The sequence below is a fragment of the Sarcophilus harrisii genome, chromosome 6 (genome assembly GCF_902635505.1).
Source record: "Sarcophilus harrisii chromosome 6, mSarHar1.11, whole genome shotgun sequence".
Taxonomy (NCBI): domain Eukaryota; kingdom Metazoa; phylum Chordata; class Mammalia; order Dasyuromorphia; family Dasyuridae; genus Sarcophilus; species Sarcophilus harrisii.
In genome coordinates this window covers 64273262-64289689 of record NC_045431.1, presented here as the reverse complement: position 1 = coordinate 64289689, position 16428 = coordinate 64273262, and the positions used below count along the sequence as shown (strand labels likewise).

General features: G+C 35.8%; 1 protein-coding gene across 2 annotated transcripts in view; it reads left to right on the top strand.

The window, feature by feature from the left end:
• The window catches only part of SETD7 (SET domain containing 7, histone lysine methyltransferase), a 67830-nt gene that overhangs the window by 40489 nt on the left and 10913 nt on the right, over nucleotides 1-16428 (top strand). For both annotated transcript variants that reach the window (XM_031942721.1, XM_031942722.1), the window contains exons 5-7: nucleotides 8654-8735; nucleotides 10040-10157; nucleotides 11139-11296. In XM_031942721.1, coding sequence (XP_031798581.1) covers nucleotides 8654-8735; nucleotides 10040-10157; nucleotides 11139-11296 — 358 coding nt within the window. The remainder of the gene's footprint in view (nucleotides 1-8653; nucleotides 8736-10039; nucleotides 10158-11138; nucleotides 11297-16428) is intronic.

The following is a 16428-nucleotide window of genomic DNA, read 5'->3' as shown; positions in this document are numbered from 1 at the left end:
TGTAGTGATGCAGGTGAGAGGTAATAAGGGGCTAAACTAAGAGGGATAACATTAAGAAGAGAAAAGATATTAAAGAGGAAGAATTGTCAAGATTTGGTAATCAGATGGAGGAGAAAAAAGCGTGTCTAGATAAATGGGAGAAAAAGTAGTGCCATTAACAAAAATTGGGAACTTGGAAGGAATCCTTATTTTAGCAGTGTAAGGTGACAATTTCAGTTTTAACTATGTTGATTTTGAGGTACTGACAAGACTTCCGGGCACAGATAGCTGATGTTTAGTGGAATATCAGACACTTTAAAAATCAATGTAGAGGGAGATAAAGGCAAAATGTCAAAGAAAAGGCAGGGACTTGCCCAAGAAGAACCACTAATCATATTTAAACTTACAGCCAGAGTGGATCAAAAACCCTCCTCACTCTTCTAGGGCAGAAAAGAGTGCTTGTGATCACTCACAGACCAGAGCATAGGCTAAGAGAGCAGTAAACATACTTCTCTTTGGATCATACCACCTTGAAAGAACTGAAACCTTACAGGTCCCTAGAAGGATCTCTGAAAATAACTGCACAAAACTCTTGAAACTTGACACATTGTAAACCTACTCCTCAGCCAGGAAGCAGACTCTTACTTTAACACGGAGTTAAAAGGTAAGTGATAGGCTGGGGAAATGAGTAAATAACAGAAAAAGATTCTGACCATAGAAAGTTACTATGGTGACAAGGACAAGGATATCAAAATACACATTAAGAAGAAGATTACAAACTCAAAGCTCCTATATCCAAAGCTCCAAGAAAAATAAGAATTGGTCTCAGACCATAGAAAAAGTTCGAAAGAGATTTTGAAAATCAAGTAAGAGAGGTAGAAGAAAAATTGGGAAGAAGAATGAGAATGATGCAAAAGGAAATACAAAAAGCTAATGAGGAGATTTCCTTAAAAAGCAAAATTGGCCAAAGAGGAAAGGAGATACAAAAGCTTACTGATAAAATAATTCCTTAAAAATTAGAATTGAACAAATGGGAATTAATGACTTTATGGGAAATGAAGAAATAATAAAAACAAAACCAAAAGAATGAAAAAGTAGAAAACAATGTGAAATATCTCATTGGAAAAACAAAGGATTTAGAAAATAGATTCAGAAGAGATAATTTTAAAATTATGGTCTGTCTAAAAATCATGATAAGAAAAAAGAGCCTAGACATTTCAAGAAATTATCAAGGAAAACTGTTCTGACATTCTGGAACCAGAGAGTAAAACAGAAATTGAAAGAATGCACCGATCACTTCCTGAAAGGGATCCCAAGATGAAAATTCCCAAGAATATTATAAACAAATTCTGGAATTCCCAGGACAAGGAGAAAATATTGCAAGCATTCAAAAAGAAACAATTCAGGTATAGTAGATCAATATGAGGGTACCATTAAATTTAGTAGCTTCTATGTTAAAGGAATGGAAGGCTTGGAATATGATATTCTGGAGAGCAATGAAACTAGGATTACAACCATTAATCATCTACACAGAAACACTGACTAAAAGTCAATGTGGAGCTTTGAAAACAAATGACTGGAGACCTAGATTTGGGAATAACCTGCATTTTACTGGTACTTGAAGCAGAGGGAATGGATGAAATCAACTAAGGGTAGAGTGTAAAAAGTAGAACACAAATAAAAAGAAACAAAAATCATTAGAAAAGATAAGGGAAAAAAGTCAGGAGTACAATTATATGTTATGGAAGGCTCAAGAAGAATAAAAACCAACAAAAGCCTATTGAGTTGGTGATTATGACAGGATTGATGATTCCAGAGCAGTTTAATAATGTGATAGGGATGGAGGACAGAATATGAGAGTAGAAAATGTTTAGTGAAAAAGTAACTAAAGACAGCCAACATAATATGTATTTTTTGAGGTTTTAGCAGTAAAGGGAGGTGGTGATACTTGGGGGGAGGGTGCAGAATCCAAGGAAGTTTTCTTTTTTTTTTTAATAAATTAAATAAAGTTTTAAGAACAAGAATCCAGACTCATCAAATGTTAGAGCTAGAAAGAATCTAGTCTGATTTATTTTTCCAATAACTTTATTATTTATTAAAACCATTTTACAATAACTTTAGTTTGAAGAAGTAAAGTGATTTACTAGGATAACCAATTTAGGTCTAGAAAGGACCTTAGAGGTCATATCTAAATCATCATCCAAAATCTCTAAGCTAGTCAATGGCAGAGTCGGGACTAAAGTACAGCTAATATTATGCTGATGAAACTAGGTTTTGAAGGAAATTAATGGGAATAGCCTATTAATTGGTCTCCATAACTCTAGTTAATCTCTGTTTCAGTCTTTATTATCCAGTTTTATCTCATCAAACATGCAGAGATTTTTACTTCTTGGCTCATGTAATTTCTTACTGAAGATACAAGGGATCCTTTAAAAGAATAAGAGACCCTTCTTCATCTGACTCAGGAAATAGTTAAAGAGAAAAATTATGAGATGGAGAAGAAATTGGGTTGAGGGAGTTTGTATTAGATGGTATTGATCATCATCTTAGCAAGTAAGAAGCAAGGGAATTTGGACAATGAATACATGGGCTTGAGAAGTCTGAGGAGAACAGAAAATGTCCAAAACAACTGCTGCAAGAAATGTGATAGGTAGTCCACAAGAGAGACATGAAAGAAGTTCAGAGCAGTGGGAAATGAACAGCTGAGCTATAGGAATCTGTAGGGGACCCATCCAGAATTGTCTCGACTTTCTCCAGCAATGCTAAGTGGCTTTAAAATGTGAGCAATAAGGGCAGATGAAGGGGATTATCTAAACCTAGGAATTAATAACCTGGATTGACCAAATGTCAAAAATGTCCTGGTAAGGACATTATATGTAGAAAAGATTAATCCACTTAGTTGCCAGGGTTCTCTCTTCCTCAAATCATCACATTCATATGTATACATGTTGTTTCCACCCAGTAAGATGTAAACTCCTTTAAGGCAAGGACTTATTGTTTTTTATATCCGCAACACTTAACCCAGTATCTTACACAGAGTCGGGACTAAATAAATCCTAAATGAGTTGGTAAGTGAAGCCATAAGTGGGCATAGAGTTTGGAAAAATTGGGAACATTTGAAGGATTAAAAGTGATTTTGAAAGCAAAGTATGAAGAAATTAGGCAAGGCTGTGATCAAAAAAGTGAAACTTAACATTTAAAATATTGCATGTGGAATATATGATAATGAGATCCTTAATGTGGCCATATTGATAGGTATTTTGAGTAGAGATAAAATGGGGAACTCTAAGGCCCTGGTGTTGGGGAGGATGAAGAAGGAAATTTGAACCAGATGCTAAAGTCACTGAGGAAAGTGAAAGGATATGTATGACAAAATGATGATTAATAGTTGAAACTAGGAAGAAAGTAGTCTGCATAGGTGAGGGTGCAGTGACTAAGTGATGGTGTCAGAACATTTCTCTTGAAGTGGCATTGAGGAATGGAGTGCAAAATAGGATTGTTCTAACTCTTCATCTTCAGAGGAAGTGGGAAAAGTAGCTTGCTCCATTGGAGAATTACAATTAAGAGAAAGAAGGAAAGTTTTAATGAAAGTAAGGAAGAAGAAAATCTCCAGGGGAAAAGTATGGGAGTTTGCTTACAAGGAAACAGAAGTCTCACAGGGAATTAATCTGTTTAGCTGAGGCTGGTGGTTATTTTTTCCCTGAATGATGGGTTTTTAATGGATTGTTTTCTGGCTTTTGATTTTGGAATTAGGTCCATATCCTGCCTAATTGGAAAATGAGTTAAGCACCAGTGGGATATTCAGAGACATCCCAAGGTCCTGAAAAAGCTCATTTACCTTGAATGGATAAGCACTTTATTGGCAAAGACTGTTTCATTCAGTAGGTCTCCCAAGAATAATGATTTTCAAAGTGTGTTCTGAAAAAAGGTATTCTATCTGACTCCTGTTTGTGGCAGAGTGAAAAGGGAACTACATTTGGATTTATAGGAACTAGATCCAAATCCCAGCTCTGCTATTACTACCCCAAACTCAGTTTTTCCCATCTATAAAATGAGAGCATTGTATCGTATAACTCTCACTATGGTCCCTTTGAATTCTGGAGGCAAATACTGGAGTTAAAAAGAGCTAGATTAGAAGTCACGAAGACCAAGTTTGAATTGTACTGGAGACACTTACCAGTTGAGTAACCTGGAACCTCAATTTCCTCTCTGAGCCTCAGAATCTTCATCTATAAAATGGGCCTGAGTCCCTTGGACAGAAAAAAATATCAAATCAGTCAGTAGTTAAATAAATTTAGGTTATTTATTAGAAGGTAAATACTGAAGCTAAAGCTGAAATACTTTGGCCATGTAATGAGAAGACAGGACTTACTGAAAAATACCCTGATGATGATAAAGATTGAAAGCAAAAGAAGAAAGGGATGGCAGAGGATGAGATAGATAGATAGAAAGTATTATAGAAGCAATGAGCATAAGTTTACATGGACTTTAGAAGCTAGTGGTGGAAAGAAGGGTCTCTGTCTATGGGGTCATGAAGAGTCAGATATGAATGAATGATGCAACAACAATATCTATAGTATTAGGTGGTGACAGTGACATTGTTATTGTTTGAAAATACAATAGCAGAATTAGCTTTGTAAATGGAAAGACAGAGGAGGGAGAGACAGAGACAGAGAGAGGAGAGAGACAAGGAGAGGGGGAGAGGAAGAGAGAAAAATAGAGAGGCACAGAGAGAAAAAGAGACAGAGAGAGAAGAGAAAAAGATACAGAGACAAAGAGAGAGACAAAGTCAGAGAGAGAAGGGAAAGAGAAGAGAGAAAGACAAAGATAAGGAGGGAGGGAGAGAAAAGGGAGAGACAGAGAGATACAGAGAAAGAGAGAAGAGGGAAGAGAGACAGAGAGAGAGAAGGGAAGGAGAGGCAGAAGAGGGAAAGAGAGATGAAGGGAGAAAGGGAAGAAGGGAAAGAGAAGAAGATGATGATGATGATAAAGGAGAGGAAGGAGAAGAAAAAAAAAGAGAAAAAGGAGAAAAAAAGAAGAAAAAGAAAGAAAATGACACTGAGACGTTACTTCAATACCCTGCACCGCAGTTTCCTCCTCTATAAACTGATGTTGTTGCAGTTTACAACTCCTAAATTCACTTCCTACTTAATGATTCTGTAATTAATGATTAATAATAACCTATCTATGATTATTGTAGTTTGAATTGTTATATGACAAACTCCCCCATTTCTGTTTCTGCCACAGGTTAATAATTAACTTTTAATAAGGTTCATCAGAATGTTATCCAGCAGGTGGTGAATTTTTTTTAAAGTCATAAGTCCTCCAAAAAATAGCCTTCTAAAGTGAGGATGTTCTGTGACAAGCGTGGGTGCTGGGGGTAACCACCTGGTGAAATCAGATCTTTGACACTCTAAAGCATTCAGGAGCAACAAGAGGTCGTCTTATTCACATCTTACCAAAAATAGCACCATTCCTCTCAACTAATTCAAGTGAGGGTGGAGTTCTCATTATAGTTGCTTGTGACAAAGGGAGTGCTTGTCAGGGTGAATTCTCTAGAGCTCTTTTATCTGTAATGTGGTATGTGAACTGAAAGTTTGAGAATGATTGCTTGCTACCATCTGGTTCAGAGATAGTTAAAAATTGCATCACCAAAACCTTTTTGATAAAATATTAGATTTATAGATTTCTATAATTTGAATAAAGCAAATTCAAAGACCATGATAGAAGACAGAGATAGTAACTGAACTGCAGCAATATACAGTATCCATAGTAAGTTATTTTACTTTTTAAAAAATTATTTATTTTTTAGATTTTTTTCAATTTTTAATGACATATTCTCTCCCTCCTTCCCATCCCTTCCCTACCCACTGAGAAGATAAACACTATTATATCAATTATACATGTGAAATCATGTAAAACATGTATTAGCCATATCACCAAAAAATTAATAAAGCAAGAAAATTATACTTTGATTTTCATTCAGAGTTCATCCATTATCTTAGCATTTTTTTTCATCATGAGTTCTTTGGAATTGTTTTGGATTACTGATCATAGTAGCCAAGTCTCTCCCAGTTGATGATCATTACAGTGTTGCTATTACTGTGCACAATGATCTCCTGATTCTTCTCCTTTCACTTTGCCTCAGTCCATATCCTGCCTTCCCTCCATCCTCCGAAACCACATCTCTTCTATTTTCTTATAGCACAATAGTATTCCATCACAATCATTATGTCCCAACTTGTTTAGCCATTCCCCAATTGATGAGACCTCAATTTCCAATCCTTTGCTACCACAAAAAGAGCTACTATAAATATTTTTTGTATAAATAGGTCCTTTTTTTTTCTTTTATCTCTTTGGAATACCTAGCAGGTATTGCTGGATCATAGGGTTTGAATAGTTTTATAGCCCTTTTGGCATAGTTCCACATTGTTATCCAGAATACTAGATTAATTAATTATTTCACCAACAGTTTATTAATCTGGCTATTTTCCCTTCATCTCCTCCAACATTTCTCATTTCTGACAGGTGTGAGTACCTCAGAGTTGTTTTTTAACCTTTCTCTAATGTGTCTTTCTCTAATCAATAGTGATTTAGAGCATTTAAAAAATATGACTCTGCTTTTTAAGGAGTTCTTTCTTCAAGGAATTTTTGTGCCTCTTTTACCATTAGGCCAATTCTGTTTTTAAGGTGATTTTTCTTTCAGTATTTTTGGTACCTCTTTTTATCAAGCTGTTAATTCTCTTTTTTATAATTTTCTTGCGTTACTCTTTTTACTTTTCCCATTGTTCCCTCTATCTTTCAATTATGCTGGAATTCTTAGTGGCCCTGGGTCCAATTAGCGTTTTTCTTTGAGACTTTGCTTATAGCTGTTTTTGCATTGTTTTCTTCTAGGTTTATGTCTTGGTCTTCTCTGCCACTGTAGTAGTAGTAACTTTTAATGGTCAAATCCCTCTGTTGCTGTTGTTGTTACTTCATGTTCCCAGCCTATTTCTTGACTTTGACTTTAAAATAAAGTTGGGCTCTGCTCACCTGGAGGTGGGAAGGTATTAGTTCTCAGCTTCAGGATTTTTTGTGCTGCTCTTTTCTGAGCTAGTTCTGCAAGTTTTTGCTACTTTCAAGGTGATGTGATCTGTAGAGGGGTATGATCATTGCTATCTAGTCTGTACTCTGTTCTTTCCCCAGGAAGAGTCCCTGATCCCCGCAGTTACAAAAACTAATATTTCTTATGGTCCTGAAACTTTGACCAGGACCTCTGCTTTCCTGTGATGCCTCTAACCCAAAACTGTTTATCAGTGCCAGCTGCACACTGTGACAGCAAATGGTCTCCTGTAGTCTCTTTCTGACCAGTTGTCCCTTAGTGTCTCTGGGCTAAGAGCTCTTGAAGTTGTTGCTGCCGCTATTGCAGCCTTCTCTAAGACACACTGCTAGAACTGCTTCTTTGACCTGGTCCTGTGTCTACTCAGTGTTATAGTCCTCTCTTGTGGAATTCCTAAGTTATCTTAAGCTGGATAAGTGTCTCCCTCTGCCCTTTTGTTGGCTCTGCCACTCCAAAATTTTGTTTGAGACATTATTTTAAAGTTGTTCGAAGGGGAAAGTTGGGAGAGTTCAACCACTCTATACTTCACCATCTTGGCTCTGCCTCTTGTCCCCAAAGTTTTAATGCAGTTTTAAATTAGGCAGAGAGGAAGTTGCCTGTGGCTCCCTATTTAGTTGTCTGCTCCTAGATAATTGAACTTTGTTAAAAATTTGTATTCTTCTAAGCAACCTAAATTAAATGGATATTAGCAGAAAGCTAATTTAATAGCTTGAAACTGTTCTAAGATTTTTGGGACATGAAAATAGGGTGTAGTGAAAAAAATTCTTGATTTGGAGTGTAGAGCAGGGTTTCTTAAACTTTTTCTACTTACAGTCCCTTTTCACCTGAGAAATTTTTACATGACCTTAGTATATAGGTATATAATAAAATAGATAAACATGTCTAAAATATGCATATAGAAATATTACATAAAGTAAATATTATAGATCATATCAAAATATAATAAATATAAAATAAAATATGCATATATAAAGTAAATGTCATATTGTATTATATTTTGTGTGTAAATATAATAAATATAAAATAAAATAAACACAATATAATATAATATAAAATCGATATGCATATATAAAATAGGTGTACAAATCAACATTTACTGATAATAAATCATAATTTTACACCATAACATTTAGTTATATGACCCCATATCGTGTTGCAATCCACAGTTTAAGAAGCTTTGGTCTAGAGGACTTGTGTTCCAATTCTGACTTAGTCACTAATTACCTATGTGATGTTAGGTCAATCAATCACTTGAAATCTCTGGGTCTCATTCCCTTCATTTATGATATGAAGGGGCTGGAATAGATGAACTCTGAGGTTTCATCCACCTCTAAATCTATGATCTGTGGTCTTAAGGAACCAAAGAGAATAAATGAATTTCCTATAAACTCTCTAAATGTTTTATGTTTGTTTTTTCTATAGTAGGATTTTTTTCTATATTAGGGTATAATTTGATATAATTTTCTTTGGAACACTTTACCATTTGTTGTTACAGTTAGAGAGCGAGATGAATATTTTTAATTACTGAATGCTAATTTAATTGCTGTATGCTTTTGCCTGGGTTTTATTTTTTAGGTTCTGTCTATCATTTTGATAAGTCAACTCCATCCTGCATTTCTACAAATCCCCTTCTTCCTGATCCTTATGAGTCAGAAAGGTGGGTTAAATTTACTTATTCACTTAATAATAATTATCATCATAGCTCCTTCCCTTTATACACCTTATGTTTCCAAGTGTTTCACCTATGATATCTCATTTAGATCTCATAACAATCCTGGGAGGTAACTATGTAAGTATTATTAACCCCATTTTATATACAAAGAAATGGAAGCTTTAAAAAGTTATGTGATTTGATATTATTATTGTGTAGAAAATTATAATAAGCATTTATTAAGCATTTTCTATGTGCTAAGCATTGAGTTAAACTCAGAGGATACAGAGAAAAGTGAAAGTCAACCCCTTCCCTCAAGAAGCTTCTAATTAATAGGGAAATCAGCTTTAAAAAAAAAAAAAAAAAAACTATGAGCGTTTAAAAAAACAAGAGAGAGAAAATTAATTGAAGATAATCAGTAGAGGTTATGATGTTTCCTCTCTGTTTCAACTTTTAAAAATATGTATAACTTACCAAATGTAGCTTTATCAGCTCTCTCTTCCATGTTATCATTTAAAAGTTTCATTCCCAATTAAGATGACCCTTTTTTAAAGCATTAACAAGCTAAGATAACACTTTTGTAAACTCCTGAAAAGGTTTCCCTTGGGAAGTATGGAGGGGAAAGTAGCTTTAGTGAACTAGTGAAAAATTTACAAAATAAAAAACACCATTTTAAAAACATAAAAACTACAACACAATATTGTAAGACCTTTTAAAAAGTAATCTCTTCTTTCTCAAAAGACTTTAATTTTATTCTTAGTAGAACCCCATTTGGGGTTTTCTTGGCAAAGATACTGGAGAGATTTGCCATTTCTTTCTCCAGCTCATTTGACAGATGAGGAAACTGAAGCAGAGTTAAGTGACTTGTCCGGAGTCATATAGCTAGTAAGTGTATGAGTCTGGATTTCAACTCACTAAGTCTCCCTGATCCAGAGCTTTATTCACTGAACCACCTAGCTTCCCTTTAATGTTTTCGTTTGTTTTGTTTTTTAATACTTTAAAACAAATTTTTTTTGGTATCACTATCACTTCCAAATAACTTGATTTGTTCCCTAATAGGATCTTTTCTTCTGAGCCCACCTCCCAAGTCTGACAAAAGCATATAATATTCCACCTCAATTGTTCATTGCTTCTCTGAGCCAGGGGAGAGTAAGATGTTTCTTCAGGTCATAGACCCCTTCTTAGCCCTAGTCACGTAAATAGCACAAGCAGACATCATGTTCTCAGAAGAAAGAAGAAATCATTGTACTTTAGAGAGCTCTAGACCTACCTGAAGCCTCATTTCTACCTTTTGTTTTGTTTCTCTTTAGGGTTTATGTTGCTGAATCACACATTCCCAATGCTGGAGAAGGACTGTTTTCTAAAGTAGCAGTGGGACCCAACACAGTTATATCATTTTATAATGGAATCCGAATTACACACCAAGAAGTAAGTGTCATTGGGGAAGAGAAAATCTTCTGATGAGGATCATTGGGAATTACCATAGATTCTTGGGTTCTCCATCTCAACAGGGACAGCCTTTAGAAAGATAAAGAAAAAAAAAAGTTGGTTTGCTTTTTGGAGACAGAAGATCGACTTGAATCTCCATTTCCTATTTTCCCTACTCTTGACTCTTTTATAAATATAGGGATGTGTCAAAAAGAAAGCCCAGACCCAAAATTGGGGATCTAGACTAAGAACCAAACAGAAACCTATCCCTTTTTCTTCCTCTTACTCGAGCTGACTTGAAAGTTCCCAATTCAGCATCAAGATGGTGAAATGATTTATATGAAGCATCCAAAGAGATTTTAAGGGTTGCTGTTATTTTCCCTTTTAAGCTGTGTCCATTAAAAAATAAATAGGAATTCTAACACCTGGGCAGACACAGGTCATTGAGAAGGAATGGGAGACTTCAGACCTTTTAGGACATAAGGACCAGCAAGAAGATGGAAACCCCACAGCCCTAGACATGGATATTTTAAAGTGGCCACTGCTATCTTCTTATTGGGAGTTACTATGCTGACTGGCTACTAAGTTAACTTGTTTCTATATACTACAGCAATACAAATAGTATCATTCTCTAAATTCAAAGTCCTGGGGCAAAGTGCTGATCACTCTGGCCTAGATATGGCTCTCTTGATATGACCTCTGGAAATGAGAGGGTGCAGGGGTACCTGCCCCATCACTTCATCGACTATAAAGTACTAAGGACAGGGGCAGGTAGATGCAGTAGGTAGCTCACTGGTTCTGAAACCAGGAAGACCTGAGTTCGAAACTAACCTTCAACACTAATTATTTACTGTGTGTGTGTGACTCAGGACAAATAAATCCTAAGTGCCTCAAAAAACAAAGTCGAAAGGGCATGAGTTAGTCCATGTAAAACCCTTTATACTTCTTAGAAGAAAAGTAATGATACTGTTTTTATAAAAGGTGGATGACAGAGACTGGGACCTTAATGGAAACACACTCTCTCTTGATGATGAAACGGTCATCGATGTGCCTGAACCCTACAACCACACATCCAAGTACTGTGCCTCTCTGGGACACAAGGCTAATCACTCCTTTACTCCTAACTGCATCTATGACATGTAAGTACAAGCTCACGGCCTGGAGAGAAGCTCATCCTCTTGGCTTGAAAGATCTTGCTGTGAAAGGGACACATGCACTCATAGGATAGGTTTAGCAAAGCACAAACCTGTCAGGTAGCCTGGGCTCAAAGACTTGATCTGGAGTAAGTTTGAATCCTGACTCTTATCCCTGTGTGGCTTTGATGTCATTTATAGTTTTCAACCCCCATTTTCTCATCTACTGACTGGTGGGGATAGATGTGGGGAGATCGTGAACTAGATAATTTTTAAGGTCTTTTGCAGCTTAAAAATCCTATAATCCCCACCTACAAAGAGAGAATTCAATTAGACAAGAACATTCAGATCTCTCAGCTCTAAATCTTATGACCATTTTTCCATAAACAAGCCAATTCTCTGGCCCAGATAAGGTACTAGATGTTAAAAGAGATCAAATAGTCAGAAATAAAATTCTCTGTATTTGAGATATTAGATGGAAATGATGGCATGATAAATTAGTTTTGAAAAGTTATAGAGATGGGGGAATTAGATGGCATAGTGTGAATAAATCAGGAGGATCGAGTTCAAATTCTGCCTCAGACACTTAGCTGTGTGACCCTGGACAAGTCACTTAACCCCAATTGCCTTGCCAAAAAAAAAAAAAAAAGGAAAGGAAAGTTATAGAGATAATCAAAATGTGAGATGTTACATTGGAAAGAAAGCTGGCTTTGGGGTTAGAGGGACTGGGTTTGATCCTCAGCTCTGCCACTTCCTACTTGTGTGAGGACTTCTGGGCAAGTCTCTACAGACCTCAGTTTCCCTAATCTACAAAATGAGAGGGTTGAACTAGTTGACCTTTGAGCTACCTTCTAGCTCTGCTCTGAAGTTCCATGGAAAGAACTCAGGACTTTGTTCCTTACTATGCTCTCTTGGGTACATCCTTTGCCTGCTCTGAGCCTCAGTTTGTTCTGAAAAATGATGGAGTAACCTCTAGGTTGGGGCTTCTTCAATTTTTTCCACTTACTCTCTTCGACCAAGAAATTTCTACATGACTGAGTATAGAGGAATATAAAACTGGTATAGAAGTCAAACATTTGCCAATAAGAAATCATAATTTCATGACCCCTACATTCAGTTATGAGACCCCATATGAAATCGCAAATCACAGTTTAAGAAGTTGAGCTCAATCGCTCCCTAGCCTTCATCCCTGAATGGGTCCAGCCTCAGTCAGAATGAGACCTGTTGAAGACCTTAGTTTAAAAAGGCCAAGGTCTCCCATTGCATCCAGGGCCATCTCCTGATCTATATCTTGTCATTGGACCAAATGACCCTGGAGGTGAAAGTGAGACAGGTGACCTTGCCCAGCCCTCCCTCACTTAAATCCAATTCACTTGCATGACATGGTATCACTTCCCTAATGTCATAGTCCTCTTAGAGAATGAAGGATCCTATGAGTTTAAAAAGCATTAAATAAGAGAAAAAAGACAGACCACAAGTTACTCCTATATCTATGCTTAGCCAAGGACCTCTCATACATGTTTCTACTCCTTTGAGGTCCATTTTAATCCCCCTAATAAAAACAACAACAATATTACTTGGTTTTTATATAGAATTGTAAAGTTTATAAAGTGATTTCCAAATATCCAATTTAAGCCTCATAATAATCCCATAATGCTGTGAATATTATTATCCCCATCTAACAGATGACAAGAGCCAAAGGGCATGTGTGATACAAAATGGAGTGGGCAGCAGCATTGTCTGCACGTACCAAAAGCCCAGAAACAATATGTAGCAACTTAACGATGGTGAGCTTGAGAGAGACCCACCAATTCTAGGTCTTTAATGAAAGGGCAAGAGCTTGTTTGCTTGCTTTTGCACTGAAGTGGAGAGAATACAATGTGAAGTATGTCAGTATCTGACATACTGGAGGATAGCCACATGTCAGATTCAAGATAAAGAAAAAACACCTTGGAACAGAATTACCTTTGTGCAAATCACATATGATCATGGGGAATTCATACATATGGCATGAAGGGAGGGGGCACACCCAGAATGGGCATCCCCTCCACTAGTACTGCTAGAAAATTGTACCCCATTAGTGATTTAATAAATGAGTACCAGGGAGTAGCTTGAAGCTTGTGGAGGTTACATGACTTGTCCAGTATCTCACAGATAGTAAGTAAGCATCAGAGATGGTATTTGAAGCCAAGTCTTCATGACTTCAACTCCAGTGATCTCTTCACTATATATTGTGGCATTTAGTTCAGTTTTCCTCAACATACCTAGTTCTGTCAGGTAACTTTTTAATTATACAAATTAATATTTCTTTCAAATACTTTAAAAATTATTCCAGCTGAATATCATTGGCAAAGAAAAGCAGCTCTTTTTATAACTTCAAATATAGATATGGAAGTATGTGAGTTATATTCTTAACATAAACAATGTATATTGTGAATATGCATAGTATGCCATATGTGTGTACAGTATGTATGTGTTATGTGTGTGTTCGATATGTAGTGTTTATATGTAATGACTCTGAGTATTAGTGTACATGTGATTTGTGTGCAGAATGAACCTGTAAATATATATCTATGTAAAGAGTGTATACTCATGCCTATGTGTATTGGATCCTCACTGTAGAAGGACAGAATGCTCCTTAAAGGGGAAAAGAGTATATGTGTATGTATTTGAGAATTCATTCATGTATGCATTTCATGCCCTAATCATTCAGGGGATGCAGGGTGGTACAGGGTACTGGGTGGTACAGGATGCAGGGGAGGCCTTGGAGTCAGACAGAGTTGGGTTGAAATCCTGCCTCTGACATTGTACTAGCTGTGACTGTTTCTATTTATACCTTCACAGAATCACAAAATGTTAGAACTGGAAGGGACCTTGGAGGTCACCCAGTGTAGCCCCTTCATTTTAAAGATGAGAGAGCCAAGGTCCAAAATGGAGAGAGTACACAGTTACCCCATTAGAAAGTGGAAGAACTCAGTCTCACAACCAGATCTTCTGATTTCAGGGGCAATGTTTTTCCTTTTTTTATATATATCTAGTGTCTATATAACATTATTTTTAAAAACCTTTTTGCACTTAGCAGTATCTTTTTTCTCCAAATTACATGCAGAGATAGTTTTCAATATTCATTTTTATATTTTAAATTCCAAAATTTTCTCCTTCCTTCCTTTATTTCTCCCCAAGAGAGCAAACAATCTGATATAGTTTATACATGTACAATTACACTAATCATATTTCCACATTAGTCATGTTCTGCAGTTTTTTGCAACAACTCCTCAAACATGTTGAAGAGAGCTATCATGCCCTCCTTATGTTTTCTCTAAACTAAAAGTATACTTAGTTCCTTTAGCTTCCCATGGACCACCCTTGATACTCTCTTGATAATAAGCATCCTTTCTAAAATATAGCAGTTCAAAATAAAACCTAGGGTTATTGAAGACTCAAACTCAAAGACTCAAAACATGAGAAAAAAAGAGAAAAAAAACAGATTAAAAAATAGTAAAAATAATTCAATCTGCATTCAGACTCTATAGTTCTTTTTCTGGATATGGATGGTATTTTCCATTATGTTTTTCTTTTGATGACACACTGTGTCCCAAGCTATCTCTAACTGAAATAGAAAAAAAGAACTGAATAAAAATTTGTCAGATTAATAAAGAGGCTGTCAGATTATTTTGTGAGAACTCTTGAAAATACCTTTGGATCTGAGAGTCACTTAAGGTGAATTTTAGTGTTAAAACTAGCTAGGTTTAAAACTGAGGTCCAGTCCCTCCATTTCCTCCTACTATTGATATCATGGTACATCTCCTCTCTGGGCAACATTGAAATTCAGAAATAAAAAAGTATCCAGACCACCTTGGATACTGCCAGCTCAGTCCCTTACTTTTTTTCTCTGTTTTCCATAGAGTTTTTATTTTAATCATACTTTGTTTACTTTTGAAAATTTGTTTCCTGAAAAAACAGATTTTGATGATGACCTAAGATTGACATTTAGTGTATCAGAAAGAGATTAAAAAATTTCTGCTCTGAGGAATTCCTGTACTATTGAGAAAGGGAAGAATTTGGCAATATGGAGAAAAAAATCATTTGAATAATATTCTACTGAGAAGTTATTGAAGTTCCCTTTGAAAGAAACCCCCTAATCCACAAATACAAGTTTTTCTTTTTTATATAAAACGGTTATATTTCAGAATCCTCAGCATGCAACCACTTATCTCATTTTTGTGAAGTTTATGTTGCATAGGAAAAGTCAGGTTATATGAGTTTACTGTTGCTCCTTATAAAATCCAGCATTTCCTTAAAATGCAATAATTTGGAAATAAATTTCTAATGTCCAGGAATTTATCTTTGATTCCGTAGTATTTATCTTTTTTTTGGTCAATGACATCAATAAAAGCATAGAACATATGCTTATCAAATTTTCAAATGACAGCAATTAAGAAAGATAGGTTACTGAGTTGAGAGTCAAATATAAGTGAATAGACAAGTACCTTAGGATAAATGTCATAGAATAAAATTTAATTGAGATCAATACATAAATATAAATATAACTCAGCTTCAAAAAATCTACTTCACAAGTACAAAGGGGGAAGCAATGGCTAGATAGGTCATCTGAAAAGACAAGCAAATGACTGGAAGTTTTAATTGTCTCTAAGCTCAGACAGAACAAGTCAATGGCTTATTATTGGTAGCCAAGCACATTCACACAATATCCAGTTGCACAAATAGAAGCGTAGTACCTGGGACAAGGTAAGTAGAAGGGGAAAGAGTGAAAATACTACTAAACTTTGACTTGGGAAGACCACCCTAGATTATTGTTTTATTCTGAACTGCTATATTTTAGAAAAGATGCTTATAATCAAAAGAGTATCAAGGGTGGTCCATGTGAGGCTAAAGGTACTAAGTATATTTTTAGCTTAGAGAAAACATAAAGAGGGCACGATAGCTCTCTTCAATATGTTTGAGGAGTTGTTGCAAAAAAGAAGAATTAGACTTGTTCTTCTCAGCTCTCAGAGACAGAACTAGAAGCAGTGGGGTGAAATTGAAGAGTGAAAATCTTCAGTTTGATAGAGAAAAAAAAACTTTTTAACCCAACAATCCCAAAGTGGAATGGGGTGCAATGGGGAATAGCATTCTTT